At 30.3% G+C, this 18,433-nt stretch overlaps 1 protein-coding gene across 1 annotated transcript in view; it reads right to left on the reverse strand.

Moving 5' to 3' along the window:
* LOC117172066 (microphthalmia-associated transcription factor) overlaps positions 1–18,433 on the reverse strand; it is a 310,163-nt gene that overhangs the window by 74,147 nt on the left and 217,583 nt on the right. Inside the window, exon 5 of the mRNA XM_033359813.1 lies at positions 5,157–5,334. Within this exon, the coding sequence (XP_033215704.1) occupies positions 5,157–5,334 (178 nt within the window). The remainder of the gene's footprint in view (positions 1–5,156; positions 5,335–18,433) is intronic.

The raw sequence follows: 18,433 nt of genomic DNA on the forward strand, positions 1-18,433 counted from the left end.
CCAGTTTTTGTCAAATGTCCACATTTTGAGACCCCCTGAATCCGAGAAACAGGTTTTTACGAATGTGACTGTATGTCTGTATGTCTGTATGTATGTTTGTCTGTCTGTGAACACGATAACTTTTGGATGAAAATTCAAAAAGTGGGCATATTTTGAATATTTTTGAGACCACTTTTTTAAAAATTCTCTGTATGTTTATTCATAGTATTAAAAAAATTTAACAATTTACCCTAATGACTTTTTTGGAAAAATAAAAAATTACTAGAGTTATAGCATTTTCAAAATCCCAAAAAAAAACCAATTAAAATTAACAATTTAGGCCAAACAGCGCATGATACGAAAAAAAGTCTGTAAAAGAAAAATATTGCTTTTTGAAAGACCTACCAGATTATGATAACAACTTTTTCAATTTGGACGAGTAGATCTTCTTTTAATCGTAAAACATAAGATAAAAAATGCAAAAATGAACATTTTGGAAAAAGCACGGAAAATACGAAAGAGGACATAGGCTTCTATATAGGATCCTATATAGGTTCCTGTATCAGACCCTATGCAGATGCGCAGAAGTTTTTATTTAATCGTAAAAAACAACATTAAAAACAAAAAATTATAAAAACAAGGAAATAAGAATTAGTATGATTAACTTGTTATGCATATTATGAATTGTAATGATATACATTTATTGAAATGATACATGTTTCAGAGCAGCTTAGAATACAATTTAAAGCAAAATAAGAAAAAAAATACAAAAATAATCATGATAATTACAATTTGCTTTTTATTTTGCAATTGTTTAAGAAGTAATCCCAGACAGAATTACATAAAAAATGTATTATAATTGATATAAAAGTGTTGTGTATAATGTAGAAAAGTTTACATGTTGGACAAAATCGAGTGTGAAGCACGAGATGCGTGATGAAAATGTGTTCGTTAAAGCCAAAAGAGCTTTAACAAAAGAGAGTTCAAAATCACAAAATTACAGCTGTCGTTCCGTTCACCTTTGATTTTAAAAGGTCTGTGTCCGAATGCGGAAGAAATGCAAAGACAAAGCGCGGAGTGCGATTGCCCTCAGTCGGGTGCCGTAGGTGCGCTCAAACTCTCTTATAACGAAAGAGAATTCACAATTACAAAATTACAGTGATGGATGTTTTGAGTCTTAATTTTAAAATGTTTGCGCAAGAATGTGCGAAAATATAAACACCGAGCGCGTAGCGCGAGGTAAATACATAATCGAGCGCGAAGCTCGAGAACCAACAGTTGCGCGCCTTAGGCGCACTCAAACTTGCAAGCGAAGCGAGCCACGCGCACAGCGCGCGACGAGAATATACCGGCGTAGCGGGCAGATTTTTTAATCTTTAGTTATAAATTTTAAAAATGAAATACTCTTTAATTTTACCAGAATTGCAATTCAAAGTTCTACAGTTTTGAAGAGGTACAACTGACAATTCTTGAATTTTGAAAATACGTAATTCGGAAAGTTGTATACATAACAAATTCTTAAATTGTGGTGATTTTGAAGATCAATAATGAAAAGTTTTCAATTCTAAAACTTTGAAATTGATGAAATTTGAAATCTAAATCATTAAAATGCCAGCATTTTAAATTGTAAAATTTAAAACTCACATAATTAAAAAAATAATAATTTATATATTTACAAATAAATGTTCTACAATTTTGAAGGTTTACAATTTAAATTCTTGAAGCTTAACAATTTGTACTCTAAATGTCTTTAATTTTAAAAAGTTTACGATTAAAATTACTGCATTCTTCAAGATATACAATTGACGATTCTTGAATGTTGAAAATTTAGAATTACAAATTATACAATTTTCAAATATGATGTATAAAAGGTATGTAATTTGGAAAATTTATTTTTTAATCATTCAATTTTAAAGAACTATAATGGAAGGTTCTGTAATTTTAACGATTTGCAATATAAAACTCTTAATTTTTGAGGTTTTGTAATCGAAAACTCTTTCAATTTGGAATATGAGTAAATAATAATTCTTGAATTGTGCTGTTTTCGACAATCGAAAGTGAAAAATGTTCAATTTTAAATCTTCTAAATTGATGAAATTTTTAATTTTGATAATCAAAATTGCAGAATTTTTAATTGTAAAACACTGTTTTAAAGAGTTACAATAAAAATTCTTGAATTATTAGAACATAGACTTTTTAATTATTTTATTATTAGGACTTGTATTTTTTAGGAATATAATTTTTAAATAATTTTATAGTTTCATTTTGAAGATTTACGATATTGAATATCATTAAATGTTAACGACTTTCAATTTCAAATACGCCAATTTTGAATATTTTCAATTTAATACTATTCTATATTACTATTAATATCATTAATGTTAATATAAATTATTCTTTTATTCTTTTCAAACTGATCTTCAAAAGAGCGTAGCAGCTATTAATGTTAAAAATTTCAATAAATTGGAATCAAACTTTTTTTAACGGAAAGTATACATAAGAATGCTAGAACTGTTATAAAATTTCTTAAATAACGAATAAACCGAAATTCTGATTAAATTAATTTATGTTTTTTTTATTAACTGTACAAGAATTCCGAACATATTAAGTATCACCAAAACTCGGAATTATTGATTGAAAATGAAATCATTTCAAACAAACTTTGAATATAACCAAAGAGAATTTAACAAGCACATAAAATAATAATAAATAATTTTTTTAAATGTTAATTCTAAAATAAATGACTAAGTTTTTCATCAATCTAAATAATAAATAATAAATTCAAAAAATTCTAAACACAAATAAATTATGAGCTGCTTCTCGTAACGGAGGTAATTAGAAAAGGAACACCTTTGTTGGTCATAATTACAATTTTATTAATTTCTTTTAGAAATTTTCAACTAATTATTTCCACTTAAAAAAAAACTGAAATGATTTTAAAACATTATTTTTCAATTAATAATTTTTCAACAATATTATATAACGTCACGTTACTTTGAGTGCCGCATTAGCCTTCTTTATTATACGTCTACAGTTAACAACTCACCAATCTTTGCAGTCACCGGTTTTAAAAAAATGCAACATTATTTTTAATGTTATTAACATTTGAAAAAAATTATTCGAATAGTCAAGTGTATCTTATTTTACAATTGCAACGAAATAAAAACTCATTTTTCGTTTTTTTGCAGTTAACGGTGTTTTTCTAATTCACGGGAGATCTAGCGAAGGTGCTTTGATATGTTTAAAGGCAACGTAAAAAAACAGTTGTATTAGCAAGCATTTGGAGCAAATAGTATAGCATTAATATCATTTGTTTTAAAAACAGTAGCAAAATAGTTGGATTGTTAAAAGAAAGTGTCCAAATGTGTCAGCAGTGGTGTAAACCTGAGGGCTAAAAATATTGAAAAAATATTGAATTCACAAATGCCTTAAAATGTTTTAGGTAATCGTCCCAAGTTCTTGAAAAACGCACTAAAGATAGGGGGAAACCTTTAATTCTTGGCACGAATGCAGAAAGAGATTCCAGCAATCGGATCACGTATGCACAAGGGTCACGTGTGAAAAACGTGCGACACTTTATCCGAAACGACCGTCTTCCTTTTTTCGCGAATGTACATATGCCGGGGCAAAGAGGTATGCAGGAACTCCAATACCCGATAAGAGGTTGCGGTTCAAAAGAGAAAATGTGTGTGTCTGTGAAAAGGGGGGAACGGGGCGAATCGTAGGTGAAGTTTAAGGGTAGGAAACTGCTACAGCGTGAAGGGCAGATACTTCTACAAAATTACTATTCTATTTCGGCCCTTATGCGTGCATCCTTATCTCTTTATGTTGAATACTATTTATCTACGAGTATAAACTTCTTTAATTTTTTTTTAATTACTCATACTACTTTCTTTAATTTTAATCTGTCAAAAATCACTGATTTAAAGTCAATTTTAATTGATTTAAATAACGTCGATTCGGCGACTGACGAATCAGTACAAATTTACTTTTTAAATCAATGAATTTCAACAGAATAGTTAGATTTTCAAACAAAAAGATAAATCTTCAACTAGACTGATGTATCATTAACCAAAAAAATACATTTTTAACAAAGCAGTTCAACTGTCAATCAAATAGTTGAATTTTCAATGGAAAAAATCAATCTTATCCCAGAAAGATTGATTTTCTACCAAAAAAGACAAATTTTCAATCAAATACATAAATGATTCCAAAAGAAAAGGAATTTCCACCAAGTAGTTGAATTTTCAACAAAAAAAAAAAAGATAAATTCTGAAGGAACAAAGTATTTCAATAAAAAACTATTTTAAATTTAACCATGAATGTGGATTTTCTACCAATAAAGACGAATTTTAAAGAAAGGAATATAAATTCTTGACAAAATAGTTTCACTTTCAATCAAGCAATAAAATGTTGAACAAAAATGAACAAATTATATTTTAATTTCAAATTAAAACCAGTGATACTTCAACTAAAAAATATTTTTTTCTTGAATGGAAAATAGCGGAATTCCACCGAAAAAGACAAATTTTTAATAAAATAGTTGATTTTTTTTATTGAAATGATCAATTTTCAAACAAAAAGTGAAATAGTTCAATTTGCAATTAAGAACATTTTATTTCAACCAAGAGAAAAACTAATTTTTAATGAATAAGTTATATGTTTATTTAAACAAAATGATTTGTTTTTAACCCAAAAATACATTCTTAACATGGTGCGTAAAGTTTCATTCCATTAGTTGAATCTTGAACCAAACAGTGAAATTCTTACCAAACAATGTATTTCAGTACTAGCTGATATTTTAACCAAAAAAGATTTTAATTTTGAATCAACAACCCCTCAACTAGTTCCCTCTCTTACTTTTGCCTCTCATCCTTCCCATCCTACACGCCAATTTATGACTTCTCCTATTTCCCCTTATTCTTTCTCCCAAGAATTTCACCTACTTCAATCCCCCTTTCCTAAAATCTCCTATTTTCCCTCCCTAACCCAGGTCTCCACAACCCCTCACTTCCCCTAAATATCTTACCATCCAGCCCACCTCTTATTTCTTCAACTTCCCGTCCCATCACCGATTACTCCTTCCCTTTTCTCACTTTAAAGGTTTCTGCCCGGGGCTATGAAACATTAAAAATGTACAGAAATATAAAATATTTTTGCGATAAAAATGTACTCACTCATATTGTGATTATCCTTCTTTTGTCTATCTTTGGCTAAAGCGTGAATCTCTGCGTCTGTAAGTAACAAGGGTTCTGGTTTTATTTGAAGGTCAGAAAGACTTCCTGATTGGCCATCCTTCAAATCACCCAAGGCCCCAGCCTCGAACGACAAAATGTCGTCTAAAAGGTCCTCTGCCTAAAAAATTAAAAATAATTCATTTAAAATATAAATTAACATAATAATTCTTGAAAGCATACAATTTTATATTGTTTTATAGAACCTTTGGTGCGTATGGTAATGCGTAATTTTGTTCCTATTTAGTATTTACCCTATTAATTTTAATATAACTTTTAATATTATAAATCAATATTATGTAGATATTGTAGACGATAATTGGGAAAAAATGTGCACCTCTTCATCAATAGACAAATCGGCTTTTGAACTCAATAAAAATTATTCCTAACCGAAATGGACACTCAATCTCAATTATAGAATTGTAAAAAAAAGTAAACATTTTAGGTTTTCAATCAAATGATATTAGAACTTTTTAAAAATATAAATCATAAAGTCGTAAACCATTCAATGGTTTATTTATCACACGATATATAATTTTACATTCTTTGACTTTTATCAACGGGTTAACAGACCAAGTTAAATTTTGTTTCTGAAAACATTGATTCAAACGGTACAAAGCTATATAAGAATATTTAAAATAAATTAAAAATTATTTTATCAAGCAAATCCAAAAATTTTGTGCAATTTTTTTTAAGTTGACACTTTGATAGGTTATGCATACTCGAGACGAATTATTACGCTCAAATTCTGTTCAATTATTTGAATTTGTTTATAGAACTTTTTTGTTTACTTTTAATATTTTTTATCAATTGTATAAAGTTTGAATTTCAGAGGCATAAGAAAATGTTATCTTGATCTTTTAACAGTTAAAAAAAATAAAATAAAAATGAAAATTATTATCTAAAATTTGCACGAAGAGAAACTTGTAATTTTTACAAATGCTGGTGACTTTTTCTAGTTAAAATTTAAAAATTTACGTGAAAAATATTTTTAAAAAGACTAAAGAACATTTTAATTAATCAAATTGAAACAAATTTGATTTATTTATCCTTCCATGAATTCTTGGTTTTACTGATTGGACACCAAAACGTTTTCTTATTGTCCAAAAATTGACTTTAAGGAGTAATATTTTTCACTCTGCCCTACTTTGGGAGGATGCACGGTAGTTCAGGATCGACAAAACGTTGCAAAAAGTTCTGGCTTCAAATTGACAGAGTCCAAAAATGATACAATTTTGTCGGTTTCTGTCTAAATGCTTGTATGCATGGTTACCTAAATGTTGTAGCCATGCTAACTCTTGAAGGATTTTTCCAATCTAGTCAGCCTTTGATACACTTTTTAAGGATCCCAAAATGAAGGCTACGTTCGTAACTAGATGTTTAAAAAAAAAATTCTTTTTCAAAGAGAACTGACTCTATAATCCTAATTATTGAGCACGAGGCGGAAGTGTCACGATCAGAATGTAATCGTTAAAGCCGTAAGTGTTTGGGAACCTTCTTTAAAAATAAATGGAAAAAATTGGAATTCCAATTTATGAATTTTATTCCTCAGAAGTTTAAATCAACGTTTTCTATTAAAGTTACAATATTTATGAAACTTAAACAAATGTAGTTGAAGTCTACGCATTAAATGTACCAAAACGAGCGCGAAGCGCGAGAGCGTATTCCCACGCTCTAGGCGCGATCAAACTTGTCGCTCCGTGCGCCCAATGCGATTCATTACATGTTTAATCTTGCCTTATTATTTGCAGTCAAATTTTCAAACTGATGTAATTCAACTAATTCTGCATAAAAATTTAAAAATGGGGTTATCTTGGGTGCGTTAAAAAATACGTAACGACTTTAGGAACAAGCTTTAAGATTTAATATTTTGCAGGGGTTCCTATGTAACCCTTCTGATCTTGTGTAAGATTCTGTCCCACAAGAAAAAAGTGGACTCATTTCTATTGTAGCTCATTTGTTTTCGTCTCCAAATGAGATATTGTTGTCTCAAAATCTCGCCTAAAAAAGATTACACAGGCTAACAAAGAAAATGACCTAGAGGGGTAACACATCTTACCCGAAGTATTTTGACGCGTTGAACTCAAACCCGAGCTCAGAATTGAGCCATCATACAAGCAAAAAAAAACTATTCGAGGTGTGACGTAACCTCAAAGTTAACGAAAAAAAGTGTTTTTAGCACATTTAGGTTAGGATATCTCGCGAACCTCAGGTGATCGAACATTTGCGAGACCAGATTCGGTTTCAGCGAGCCAAAAATCTACGTGAAACATATATTCGTACTCAATCCACACGAATCATGTCGACCTTCGTATTTGTTAATCTTTGATGAACGATATTTCTACTTGAACAAATGTGAATCGCAAAAATAAGTAGGTCATTTTGAAGCCAAAAAGTAGCTCTCTCAGATGGTTTTCCCGGATATCCGATAGATCAATTTTTTGCAAAGTTATAGACGCTCAAATATAGCAAAAAACCATGTTTTTTGCACTTTTAGGTTAGGATATCTCGGAACGCTTAGGTGATGGCTCAATTCTGAGCTCGGATTCGAGTTCAGCGCGGCAAAATACTTCCGTTAAGGTATGTCACCCCTCTAGGTGATTTCATTTTTTAAATTTTGTAGGCCTGTGTTATTCAAGCTACGACTCTGTGGTTTCTGTATTCGCATCTAAAGTTGACCACTGCGGAGCGTAGAAAAATACTGAAAACCTTGGGGAAAATCAGCCTCCCATTTAAATTGCAAATTTTAAACAAAGAATTATTTAGGGGAGAAAAGGAACGGACAGAGAAATCAAGGATGAGAAGGCCCCTGGTTAACGTATTTTTTTAAAATCCCGTGTGATGAAAACTTCTCTTTTAGACCGATTTTCTTCGGGGATGTTTCAAATTGAAGTTTGCGTCATATAGAATTAAGGATAAAAAATTTAATTTTCTTAAACTTAATGAACAGCATTTTTGGCCGCGGTTTGTCGATTCTGCCCCACTCTGGGATGAGCAGAAAATGGTCTATATCTTGTGTGAAATGTTCGTTTCCTTTTAGAAGGTATCATGGTATCAAATTTGTCTGCTGGTCACGGCGACTTGATCCTCCGAGCAATCGATAGTATCGATAGACGTGTCATCGAGCAGGCAGCCAGCTAGTATTATCGATGGCGGCGCTTTAACGCTAGTTAACGCGATTTATAGCTATTCGCTCGGGCGCCGCGCTCGGTCGTGTGTCCCGTATACGAACGTCTTTCGCCAAAACGAACCAAGCGTACGTCGTTAATAATTCCAGGATGTCGTCGCCGTCGGTAAATCACACGATCGCACCTTACCTTCGCAAGCGAGGACCTGTTTTCAGGCTTTCCTGGAAAATTTTCTTTCCTGACAAATCTAAAATCTTGCATGTGAGGTCATTTTCGAATGTAACCAAGTGCAGCAGCGACAAAGCGACGGATTTTAAAGAGCTGTAAGGGATTTTTATGGGATTTCAAACGATTTCAAATGACTTAATGGAATCTCAAAAAAATTGAACTTTCTAAAGGGTTTGAAGGGATTTCCATGGATCCCATGAGATTGCATGAAGTTTATACACCAGATTTCAAGAATAGTTAACTCTTCGAATCTATATTTATTAGGCGTATGCAATATTAAATATTAAATTATACAAAGAACAATTTTAAAAACAATCCTATTTATAACATTAAGCCATCTCCCCTTCGGGCAGACATGGCACACTCAGTGAGAAAATACGTAATGTGAGGAAGGGGGTACCTAAGGCGGTACCTAAGGCGCGCGACTGTGGAATCTTGCGCTTCGCTCTCGATAATGTGTTACCTCGCACTTCGCGCTTGGACATAATTGTACCCCGCCCTTCGCACTTAGATACTTATTCTTTGCATTTGGAATGCGGAAAAATTATATATAGTTTATATATAGTGTGAGGTATTATATACAATATTCAGTTGTTTCACACAGAAAATATATAAAACAAATGAATATTAGATATAATACTTCACACTATGTATAAAATATACATAATTTTTTCGCCTGTGTGGCTAATGACCCTGGTAGTTGATGCGACTATAAAAATTCAATTAATAAAAAATATGGAAAAAATCCTTGAAACCTTTTAAAATGCACTTAAATACCGTACTATCATATACTGCCTCTTGGAATCACTTGAAATCTTCTAAATACTGTAAGGCCTAAAGGCCTCGAAAATTCTTGAAATCTTTTCAATATGTTAAAATCCGTTAAAAGTCATTAAAATCCCTTAAATTCTGTCGAAATCCTCTGGAATCTCTGGAAAATTCTCAAATTATCTTAAATCCCTTGAAATCTGTGGAGATTTCTTAAAATATTATTGTTACTTGTATTTGACTTTAAAATCTTACGAATCCCTCAAATATATTAAAATTCTTTAAAATATTTAAAATCTTTGAAAATTTTCAATTTTCCGAAATTCTACGATATCATTTAAAATTCTTCAAAAATATTTTAATGTCTTAAAATTTTCTATAATTTTTTCTAGCTTTCCATATTCCTTTAAAAATATTTCCATCTTTGAAATCCTCTACACTGAGAGACTTTTTGTTAGAGTAAACGATAAAAATGAATGACAATTTAGTATAGTATCGCTTCAAAGTAAGGAAACCCGGGTTTGCGTACCAAAAATTGATATAGCGGTTTTCAGCTGTCAAAACTAATATTCTTGTTTAAACAGATAGTAAAGATGTTACATTAACTTTTATAAAACTTGAAAAAAATTAAAATTCACTATATTAAAATTAACAAGCGAAGTTAAAACGATAGTCATACATTTTATTTGAAAGATCGAAAATATCTTTTGAAGTTGCCAAACAAAGCATATGAGAATCTTAAACGACTATATGAAAAATAACGCACTCCACCAAAAGATTTAGCCTTCAGAAGGAGGAACTAAATACATAAATTAAATACAAATAAATACAGGAACACGCGTAAAATTATTATATACTTAATTTATTCACTAAATACGTAACCGCACGCTTAATCGCTATGAAAAATCGGAACGACTGCGGCGAGATTCGAACCTAACTTACCGAAAGCACTAACGCATTCTCTAACAACTAAACCTCACGGCTAAGCGGCGTCGCTGGAGAAGTCCGAGCAATATGACAAATTCTGGGACCTTTCTCACGAGTAATTTGTTGCTTAGGACATTTTATTAATAGATAGGTTCAACATTTTATCACTTTCAATGCTTAAATTGATTTTTTATGAAATATTTTTTTTAACGGAACTGATAATATTCTTGTATGAATAATATTTTCTAATTTGATATCGCAGTAACTCAATATAATAAACTTGATTGTATTTAGATGTAATATTTTATAAATTGTACTCATTGAATTAAATCTTATTACCTTAGTGTATAAATTTCGTGATAAAGAATTCCTAATGTTTTAAACATAGTATTAGATAAATGACTTTAAAGTAGAAATAGTTAACTTTTATTTAAAATTTTGTGCATCATAACGTTTCGGCTCGATCAGAAAATGGCGGAAACAATCGAGGAGCATTCTCAAACAAAACGATATGAAAAATCAAGAATAATGATTTCATAGTTTGCTATGCGTCTCAGATTTCTGTCAACTTCATGTTGACAATATCAATGTCTATAATACGTTTTTGAGATTATGATATTCACTATTTTTTTTTTATTCAAATTATTTTTCGAGAACTCAGTAAAAAGAATAGAGTGGGACGACGGTCGTGGGGGCTAAAGCGTAGGCTTTGGACCCACTCCTTCGGCTTGCGGGTTCGATTCCCGCCTCGCACTCTGGAAGAGTCTCGGTGGCCCATGCGGTGAACACTAGCCTAGCCTAGTCGTGGGACCGGTACCTCTAGAGAAAAAGGTTTTCTCTAAGTACTTAAGGCTGTTGCTCTTGGTGGTTCGGAACCCACCTTAAACTGTAGGTCCCCCTTCCACCACCAAGTAAGTGTGTGGAGGGTGTGTAAAGGAATAGAGAAGGTGTAAGAAAAATGTAAACCCTTAGGGGACACATTAGAAGCTTCCACTTTACAGTAAAAAGAATATCATTTTTTCATAGTGTTGATTCTTGAAATGGAGATTCATAATATTTCGTACTTAGAATACTACTTTGTCATCTTCGTGTTTTAAATACTCGTATATATGATAATATTGAACTTCGGTACTGAAATACGAACAAGTATTCTAAGTCCTCGGTTTTCTCTATTTTGGAACGATATTATACTAAATTCTAATTTAATTTTTTTCCCTTATTCTAGCAAAAGGTCTCGCAGTGTAAGATCCCACGAAATCGGCAGAAACCCTATTAAAAATCCTTTAAAGTGTTTAAAATCTCTCGAAATTTCTTCGAATCTAGTAAAATAGTCTCTCAAATTTTTCAAGGAATCTGTATTATCATAGGAGAATAACAGAAATTCTAAACGTCTTTTCAGACTAGATGGAGCTATAAATTAAACTCTCAAATCATGTGAAATCCATTAAAAATGTTTAAATGTTCACAGTTCTTAAAAATCCTTAAAAATCACGTAGGTTTGGTAAATTCCCTACAAATCCCTTAAAATCTCTTGAAATCCACTAGATTATGTTGAGATTTGTAACATATTTTAAAGTTTATTCCTTCACATTGAAATCTATATAAATCTCTGAAATCTCGTAAAATTTGTTGTTTTTTGTACAAAATAGTAGTAAAATAGTTTCATCGTTAAAAAAACTTTGAAAAAGTGTTCGAGACCTGAAATTTACACGCAGAAAAAAGTATTTTTGCTATTGCCTAATTTTTTACACCTTAGTTTAAGCCCGTTTCAGTTTTAAATATAGATTCAGGCCCATTTGTTGGCTTGAAAAATATTGTAATCATATTTTTTACTTAAAACAAGAACGACTTTCTCAATACAAAACATTATTTTTTCTATTTATTTATCTTGGGCAGGTTATATGCTCGGAAATATGACAATGACCATTATGAATCTAAGCAGGTGGAAAATTAGTTTTTTATAATTACCACTAATTAAATTGGTTAAACCTGAAGATGTACACATTTGCCACACAAGAATTGAAGAAAATTAATTTAGACTTTTAGTACGATTTCAATATTTGAAGATTTCTAAAAAATGGAAGATTTGAAGGACTTTTGAAAAATGTAAAGGTTCTGTATAATATCCAAGAGATTTCCATTAAGAGACTTTATTTTAAAGAGATTTAAAATATTCAAAGAACTGCGTTAAGGTATTTCTAATACTAAAAGGAAGTAACAAGAATTTTAAAATAATGTCTACTTCAAAATCTTAATAAAATTATCACTAAGGTAGCAAATTCCTGTCTATTGAAATGAATTCTAGATTTCAATAGTTAGAAACAATAAACTTAATGGAAAATATAAATTCTTGTAAAAAGACGGAAATAAAAGTTTCATCTTGACTCTTGACTGCTTGAGTTATCACACTTATAAAACTTTTCCCCGTACATTCCAATAATATGTCTGTTATTTTCATGCTTTTTCATAGAATTCCACATCTACCGGTTACATAAAAATGAAAGTAATTGAATTATTAATGACAAGGGATTGCAAACTATAATTCAGTTTTAAATTCCAAACTCTTGTCTTCAATCATTCTTAACTCAAGACTAATGACTATCCTCAATCCAATTTATAAAAGTGTGTCAATGGGTAAATATGACAATGTCACATTTATTTCATAATCACTTTTATTTATTCAATAAACGTAAAGAATTTATAAAATGAAGTAAACAAGTCATTCTGTCAGCAAATATTGTTTTCTTAACATTATCCCAGTTAAGAATTATTATTATTTTTTATTATTACACCAATAAGCCATTTCCCTTTCGGGGTAGGCGTGACTCACTCGGTAGGGGAAAGGAGTAGTGTGTGGAAGGGATAGAGATTTTTCAGATTGATCTAGAAATCTCGTGCTATTTAAGTAAATAACACGTTCGTTCCGCAACACTGCTCCGACCCAGGTTGCTGATCAATCTCTCTAGCAATCACCCCAAGCGAAGATCCTCACCTAGTCGTTATGTAAGGTTCCCCACTTGGGTCCATTAATAGCCAAGGTCTTTGTTTCAGGCGTCATTCACTCTACTGACACTCTTTTTATTAACTATTTGCCGCCACACTTTCCTGTCCTGGCATACTTCTCTAGCTTCTTTTATGTCCATGCATTATTTCATGCAGGCTCTCGTGTTTCTGTGACTTCTTATGTCTGTTCTAACTAGGGTCTCATTCACACATTCTAACCATTCTTTCCGCGGTCTACCTCTGGGCACGCTGCCATTTACTTTACCTTGATACACTTGTTTCGGTAGTCGTTCATTTGGCATTTTCTCAACATGTCCGAACCATCTTAACCGATTTCTTTCCCATGTGTCTACTAGCGTCTCGTCTGCACCATATTCTTTTAGAATTATCTCGTTACTTACTTTGTCCATCAGGGTTTTCCCACATATTATGCGCAGGAATCTCATATCAATTGCGTTAATTTTACTTTCATCTTTTTCTTGATAGGTCCATGTCTCGCTACCGTATAGTACAGTCGGTAGAAATATAGAATTATGTATTGCCATTTTAGCTTTATTTGATATACTGTTATCAATTTAGATGCTAATCTTATTTATGATTATTTTTTACTAAATATATTGTCACGGTTTAATATACTCATCAATACTTTAGGGGAAGAACATAAATTATTATTTATAAATAAATATTAACTAACTTTTAGGAATAAATTAACCGTGTTTGATGGTTTCATCAGTGAAAAACTGTATTTTCTAATTTGATTCTTGTTACAAATGTGACACAAATGTGATTTATAGGAAAAATTACCCTCAAAGCTGAAGAACAATTTTAAATTGCAAACAATTATTTTTTTTATTTAAAGTTTTAAAATAAACTTAATTATTAAGGATTCAAAGTGAAATAATTCCTAACTTAAAATTAAAGGATATTTAACAAGTACTGTCTATTATTACAAACTTTTCTGTACATTTAAACCATTTTCAGATCGTTGAAATTATGAAAAATTCTATAATACTAGCCACTCTCTATAAAAGAAACATTCAAAATTGTACCATAATTTCAAATCGAAACATCATTGATTAAACAATTTTAAAATTCAAATTTTATGAAATTGGATACTATCAGCTATGAAAACCATAAATAAAGATACTTCAAATTAATATCGTTTTAAATCCAACAATTTCGAATGACTAGTCAGTGAATACTTCCAGATTGTAAAAATGTACAATGTTAAATTATTTTATGTTTCACTGGAAGTCTCAATTTTTGGCAAACGCTACATTGAGTGTAATAATTTAAGATTGAAATATTCAAGGTTGTTTGGTTTATATCGCACATGTTTCGAAATTGAACAATTTCAAATCGAAAAGTCGTTATTTTTCATAGACAGTTTTAAATTTAAATTGCTTCAAAAGTAAATAATATCAATTTAAATTATTCAAAAATTTTTAATTAAACAAGCTTTAAAAGTGAATAATGCAATGCTGAAATATTGACAATACGGTGAACCCTGGAGATAGGGCCCTCTGATAAAGTCCTCCGAGAATTTACGACGCGTCGCAAGTAGGAGCAAAAGGAGCTGCGCGGGATGAATAGTGGTCCCTCAGGCTTGAACAATCAAAAGCGTTTTCTACGAAACGTCACACTATCTGAGTAATTTCCCACCTTCTACACCCCCAAAACCGGCCCAGTCTCACAGTTTCACTGTAATTGTACAACTTTTAAATAAAAGTCTTACTTGCAGAAGATTCTTTAGTTAAACTATTTGAAATTGAAGGCGTTTTGTTTGATTCAAATGAAGTTATATGTTTGTAGAAACAAAGAATTTTTTTGATTTAAATCAATTTTAATCAACTACGTATAATTGAATAAACACACATTCGAAGCCTTTAAAACCAAACGATCAGCAAATGAAAAAGCACTAAAAATCGACAATTAATCAATTTAATTATATTTGAAATTAAAATATTTCGCTCTTTTAGAACTAAAAAGTTTGTACAGAGCTAAAAACTTACCAAACTGAAGATTTTAAATCTAATCTCTTTCAAATGTAGATATTTTTTAATTCAAAACGCTTAACAATAACATAATTAAAAATTGGATTCCTAACAATCTTGTTTTATTCCAACGAAATATAATAACGCTAGTCAAAACATAATTGCTATGTCAAAGTTATGACACTGAAAATAATTCAATATTATTTTTAAAGCGCATTACAAAGGGTTAATGATACACGATAAAAAGTGCTTTAGTGGAATCGTATAATTTTGATGATGTACTTTTGTGTCTGCTATTAACGGCGCACAATTTCAAACAAATAATGAGGAATTAAAAATAAAATTACCCTTTTGATAATTGGACCACTTTCATAATACAAATTGCGCCTACCGCCTACAAGTGTACTTGAAAAAGGATAATAATTTAAGCTAAAAAGTGAAAAAATAAACAAATATCTTTAATAAGGCTATAAAAGTGCTTAGAATTGTAATGTTTTACTTTTTATTAAATCACCATTTTCATTTATTATTTCACAATGAAATTATTTTTGTAGATGTTAGGTAAAGTCTAAAGACAGCTTTATGAATATGATTTGATTCAATTCAATTTTAAATGGTAGAATTTGATTTTTTTCTATTCTTTATAGCACATCATTATTGTGAACTTATTCTCTGTACCTTTTCAAACTTGGAAATAAAATTTCTAAATAAAACTAAGGTAATTTCATAAACTTATGTGATAAATAAATTTTAAAAACAATGAGTACCATTACAGTAAAGTATAAAAAAACATTTAATCAGGCCGAAATCGCACTAACTCTGAAATAATCTGTGCAATATAAAGAAACAAAAGACTGCTACATTCTTGGATCATTTTTTGCAGGTGAAATTCATACTTTCAAATTTAGTGATTCCTTAAAAATAGGATCTAAAAACCAATAAATATTTAAATTTAAATATTGAATAGCATTTTCATACTAAAATGAAAAATTTATTTGTTTAGGAATACAAAGTTCATAATTCTCATTAATTTTCGAATATTCTTTGCAGAATGAAAATAAACTTTAAAATTGAAACCATTTTTTAACATAAGTCATTCAGCTTGAAGGATTTTGAATCTGGGTTCAAAATATTTCTTTTAAAACTAATAAACTTTTCAACTTGAATTATTTACAAATGAGAAAAGATTATACTTTAAATTAATTTTGAATTTCAAGATAATTTATTTTTAACATTAAAAACTAAAAATCATTCGAAAATTATGGCTTTAAATTTGAGACCGTAAGATTAATATTCAATAAAATAGATGAATTTCAAAATGAAAGATCATTTTAAACCAAATAATTGTATTTACAACAAAATATTTAAGAACTTTCAAGCAAAAGAGACGAATTTTTAACAAATAAATTTAAGTATTATTCAAATAGTTGAATTTCCAACTTGTAAAGGTGAACCTTTTACAAAATGCACGAATTTTCAAACCAGAAAGAAAACAAATTATTGAGAATATACTCAAATTATAAAACGTAAAAAATGAATTTTCAACGAAATAGCTGAATTAAAAAATTACTTTCAAACGAAATAGTTGCATTCACAAACAAACAGTCGAAGATTCAATAAAATGAGACCAATTTTAAGCAAAAGGTTTTTTTTACCAAGAAGCATAAATTTTGAACACATTAGAAAGAAATTGAATTTTCAAATAAATGATCAAAATTCACTAATGAAAAAGACTAAACCTTACCCAAAAACAGTTACAAAACGGAAATTTTTCTATTGAGAAAAAGGTCATTGTTTAACAAAACAGTTAAATTTTTTTCCAAAAACGATTCATTTTTAAAAAATTAGTTTAATTTTTAAGAAAATAATTAAATTTTCAACCGAAAAGAATAAACTTTCAGTCAAAAATAGTTGCATTTTCTTATTGGGTTCTATTCATTCATTTCGTATTTAAGCGAAAAAATATCAAAAGGGGATGTTTATTGAAAACAGGAAAAAGTAGGAATTCATTTTAAAAAGGGAGAAAGAGGGGAAATTATAAATTATTTAATTCCAAAAATGTTACGTATAAAGCTTTAATGAGAAATTATTTAATTTATGATGTTCACAGGTAAAATATCACAATTGTTTCTAGTTTGAATTTAAATTTTGAAATAGTTGAATATTTCGGTCTAATTTTTCTGAACAAATATTTTAAATAAAATTTTTATTTTTTCACCAAGCTATTTTGTAGTAAAACTGTTTCTATTCTGCATTAAAATTAAAAAAGAGAAATTTTAAGGCACCTGGCAAAGGCAACCTAGCAGGTCGCATCTTATTATAGATTTTTCTGGTTTATACTCAGGCGTCAGACGCATTCAAATTACATTATTTTAATTTTAAAACAAAATACAGTTTGACTTAAAAAAATTGCTTCGAGCGGAAAAAGAGACTACTATTTAGAATATGTGTGCACAAAAATTAGACCTAAATATTCAACCGCCTGAATAAAAACAAAAAGGTCCTCCAGTTATCAGAAAGTCTCTCCAAATTTTGAAAACGCACCCCAGGGATGCATGCAAATCGTTTTGACATTTAAATAAAAAAAGTATTGAACTGGTGGAAGAGATCTGAGCGAGTACACAATCTCAACAAGCATCGGAATATATGAAAGCTATGTCAGTTTATTCGTCTGATTCAACCGGATTCGGCTTCGATCGACGGATTCCCTCTATCGTGGTGCTCTTGAGCGTCGGTCGAGCATACAAAGATTGCAAATAACCGAATGCCGATGGGTCTCGAATGCGCGGAAAAGAGTAGAAAGCATGAAATGAGAAGTTTCAGGGAAACGAGTGAAACGACTTCTCTTCCTTCCCTTGTTACACGTAACTTTTCAATATATTTCGCGAAAAAGCTTTCGATAATAAAATCTACACACAACGATATGTCGACCAATGCAATTGGGTACGTCTTCCTAAATTAGCGTTGAAATTCTTTCGTTCTCTTTCGTTCGTTTTTTTTTATACGCGCATAACAAATAAAACTTGCCACCTATTATAAATAAAACAAGAAAATAGATAATGCACAACATGTTCTGCTAATAGCCATCGCGAATGAATCGACCAGAAGATTAATTCGATCCATTAATGCATAATGGATACAAATACTAAAGTCCCCGTTAGCGATCTTGAAT

The sequence above is a fragment of the Belonocnema kinseyi genome, chromosome 4 (assembly GCF_010883055.1).
Source record: "Belonocnema kinseyi isolate 2016_QV_RU_SX_M_011 chromosome 4, B_treatae_v1, whole genome shotgun sequence".
In the NCBI taxonomy this organism is placed as follows: domain Eukaryota; kingdom Metazoa; phylum Arthropoda; class Insecta; order Hymenoptera; family Cynipidae; genus Belonocnema; species Belonocnema kinseyi.